The sequence below is a fragment of the Macrobrachium rosenbergii genome, chromosome 9 (assembly GCF_040412425.1).
Source record: "Macrobrachium rosenbergii isolate ZJJX-2024 chromosome 9, ASM4041242v1, whole genome shotgun sequence".
Classification (NCBI taxonomy): domain Eukaryota; kingdom Metazoa; phylum Arthropoda; class Malacostraca; order Decapoda; family Palaemonidae; genus Macrobrachium; species Macrobrachium rosenbergii.
Window position 1 is genome coordinate 18,497,848 of NC_089749.1, and position 2,791 is coordinate 18,500,638.

Here is a 2,791-nt window from a genome sequence, read left to right on the forward strand (position 1 = left end):
TTATTCGGACTCAGGCTCTTGGTCAACACTTCGCTTCCCGATGAAGAATTTCTTAAGATGGCCGGTTCCAAGACCTCCCAATCCCTTGAATCCTCCTCCAATGTGGGTTCCATGACTGTATCCCTTGGAATGGCTGAATCCATTGGCATAGTTTTTGACACCCAGGAGACCACCTTTTGCACCGAATCCACCACCCAGTCCACCGAGTAGGCCTAAGCCTCCAAGTCCGAGTAATCCTGGCTCTGGATCGGCGCTGCGTTTGCCCAGGAGGTGTTTGTTAAGATGGCCGAATTTCAGCCCACCAGCTCCTCCGAAGCCTTTCAGGATGTGGTTTCCATGACTGTATCCATTGGAGTGGCTGAATCCATTGGCATAGTTTCCAGCGCTCAAGAGTCCACCAGCTCCGCCAAATCCACCACCGAATCCGCCGAATCCTCCTAATCCTCCAAGACCTAAGCCGATTCCAGGAGCAGCATCAGCGACGAATGCTACCAACAGGACAGCGATCTGGAATTGGAATGCGCTTATGAATCATGTCAAGAGAGAGGAGAGAGAGAGAGAGTGGGAGAGAAAGAGAGAGAGAGAGAGACTGATCGAAGCTGTACCTTCACAAACATATATGACGTTCAGTCAAGAGGAAAGTAAAGAATGTAATGACATCCAGCATGGATGATTTGTTATCACTGGGAATTGTCTTCATAGTTTACAGGTCCTCTCCGAGATACAGAATATGTTTCCAAATACGCACACCTTCAAATAACACATATATACATATGACTGTATGCAACATGATCTCTTTGTATAAAAGGTGCAAGGACATAATATATATACATATATATATATATATATATATATATATATATATATATATATATATATATATATATATATATATATATAAATATAAATATATATATATATATATAAATATATATATATATATATATATAAATATATATATACTATATATATATATATATATATATATATATATATATATATATATATATATATATATAATATATAAATACAAACGTCCTTTAATATACATCTAAATAATATATTTTCATATATGTTACCGAAGGAATTTTATGATAATAAGTCCACCATCCCGTGGGGATCAGACAGGACTACAGTGACACGCTAACCAGTCGGCCACAAGAGAGGTTGGCGTGTCACTGTGATCATTCCCCGTCCGTCGCTGGTTCATCCCATATCACCTAAAAATTCCCTTCATTACTATATAATATATAGTTTCGATATATGAATATATATATTTCTGATTATATATGAATCACGGTGATGTGATAAATAGTCATATATATATATATATATATATATATATATATATATATATATATATATATTATATATATATATATATGAAATATGTTCATATATGTTCATGTTTATGTTTGTGTGTCGTATTTAAGCACCTATCCATCTTACCAATGGAATCATGGCTGGAAGTTTCCACTGTTCAACAGCTGTCAGTCTTATGCTGATCTTGGAAAGCAACTTACCTTTATATACGAATGGGATATGAGGGAATCTACATATCCCATTCGGCCTTCGGCCACACCTTTATTTGGGAAGAGGACAACGGTGACCGTGAATTTCTTACTAAGTCTAAACAATACATTGATCTTTATGAAAGTCCTTCTACATATATTTGAGTTTTTCGGTTCTCTACGAATAACTTTTTTCTTTCATGGATATATTTGTGTACGTGTTCGTGTGTTTGCTGATCTACTTACTTTTTTAGTTTGATGATTGGTGAGTGGATGATCAACATACCAATTTGCAGCCCTCTAGCCTCAGTAGTTTTTAAGATCTGAGAGCGGACAGAATAAAGTGCGGACGGACAGACAAAGCCGGCACAATAGTTTTCTTTTACAGAAAACTAAAAATCCAGGATTTGAGAGCTCATACTAAGAATTACACAGAAACAATTACTCTCGTCGTTCTTGGTACTACCAAAATTGACACTAAGTAGGAATGACTGGAAAATATAAACGAAGTTTAATTTTCTAGAAATCATTCAAAGCGATCAACACTTTCTCCCTTTTCTTTAGGTATTCTAAAACAATGAAGCTAGAGTCACTGACATTCGGTATTTTGAAGCGTCCGTTCACGTGGAGCATACAAAGAATTTTATCAAAATATGACCACTGTCCAGTGCACAATGAAATCTCAGCATTAAATATTTTTAAAAGAGGATTCTGGCGCCTATTAAATAACGAAACTAATAATGCTTAGATACAGTATTCAAGTATTTGTGTTCCAGGATAGGGACTTAGCAGTTTGCAATACGTCTAAATAAGTGACATGGTATTTATGTACCTTACATAAGGACTATTGTAAAAATTATTTTTATTTGCGATCTTTTACTACAGAGGGGTATCGCCGTCAGTGCACCTCATGTGGTGCACTGTAGGCATTACTTAAGGTTCTTTGCAGCGTGCCTTCGGCCACTAGCTGCAACCCCTTTCGTTCCTTTTCCTGTACCTCCTTTCATGTTACTTGCTTTCCACCCTCTCCTAACAAGTGATCCATAGTGCAACTGCGAAGTTTTCCACCTGTTACACCTTTCAAACCTTTTACTGTCAATTTCCGTTTCAGCGCTGAATGACCTCATAGGTCTCAATGTTTGGCTTTTGACCCAAATTCTATATTCAGTTCAATTCAATTCAATTCAATTTTACTACAGCAGGTGATTATCTAGTCCCACGACTATCTTAACAAGGCATTGAAAGGATAACATATTAGCTGTAAACATCATTTACCATAT

The 2,791-nt window shown here is 36.7% G+C and overlaps 1 protein-coding gene across 1 annotated transcript; it reads right to left on the minus strand.

The window, feature by feature from the left end:
- On the minus strand, positions 1 to 1,565 carry LOC136841895 (uncharacterized). Its single transcript, XM_067109318.1, has 2 exons — positions 1,524 to 1,565; positions 1 to 507 (listed from the first exon to the last, which is right to left on the minus strand). Exons 1-2 carry the CDS (start codon positions 1,563 to 1,565, stop codon positions 1 to 3), a joined length of 549 nt encoding a protein of 182 aa, XP_066965419.1.
- Between the last annotated feature and the right edge of the window lie 1,226 nt (positions 1,566 to 2,791).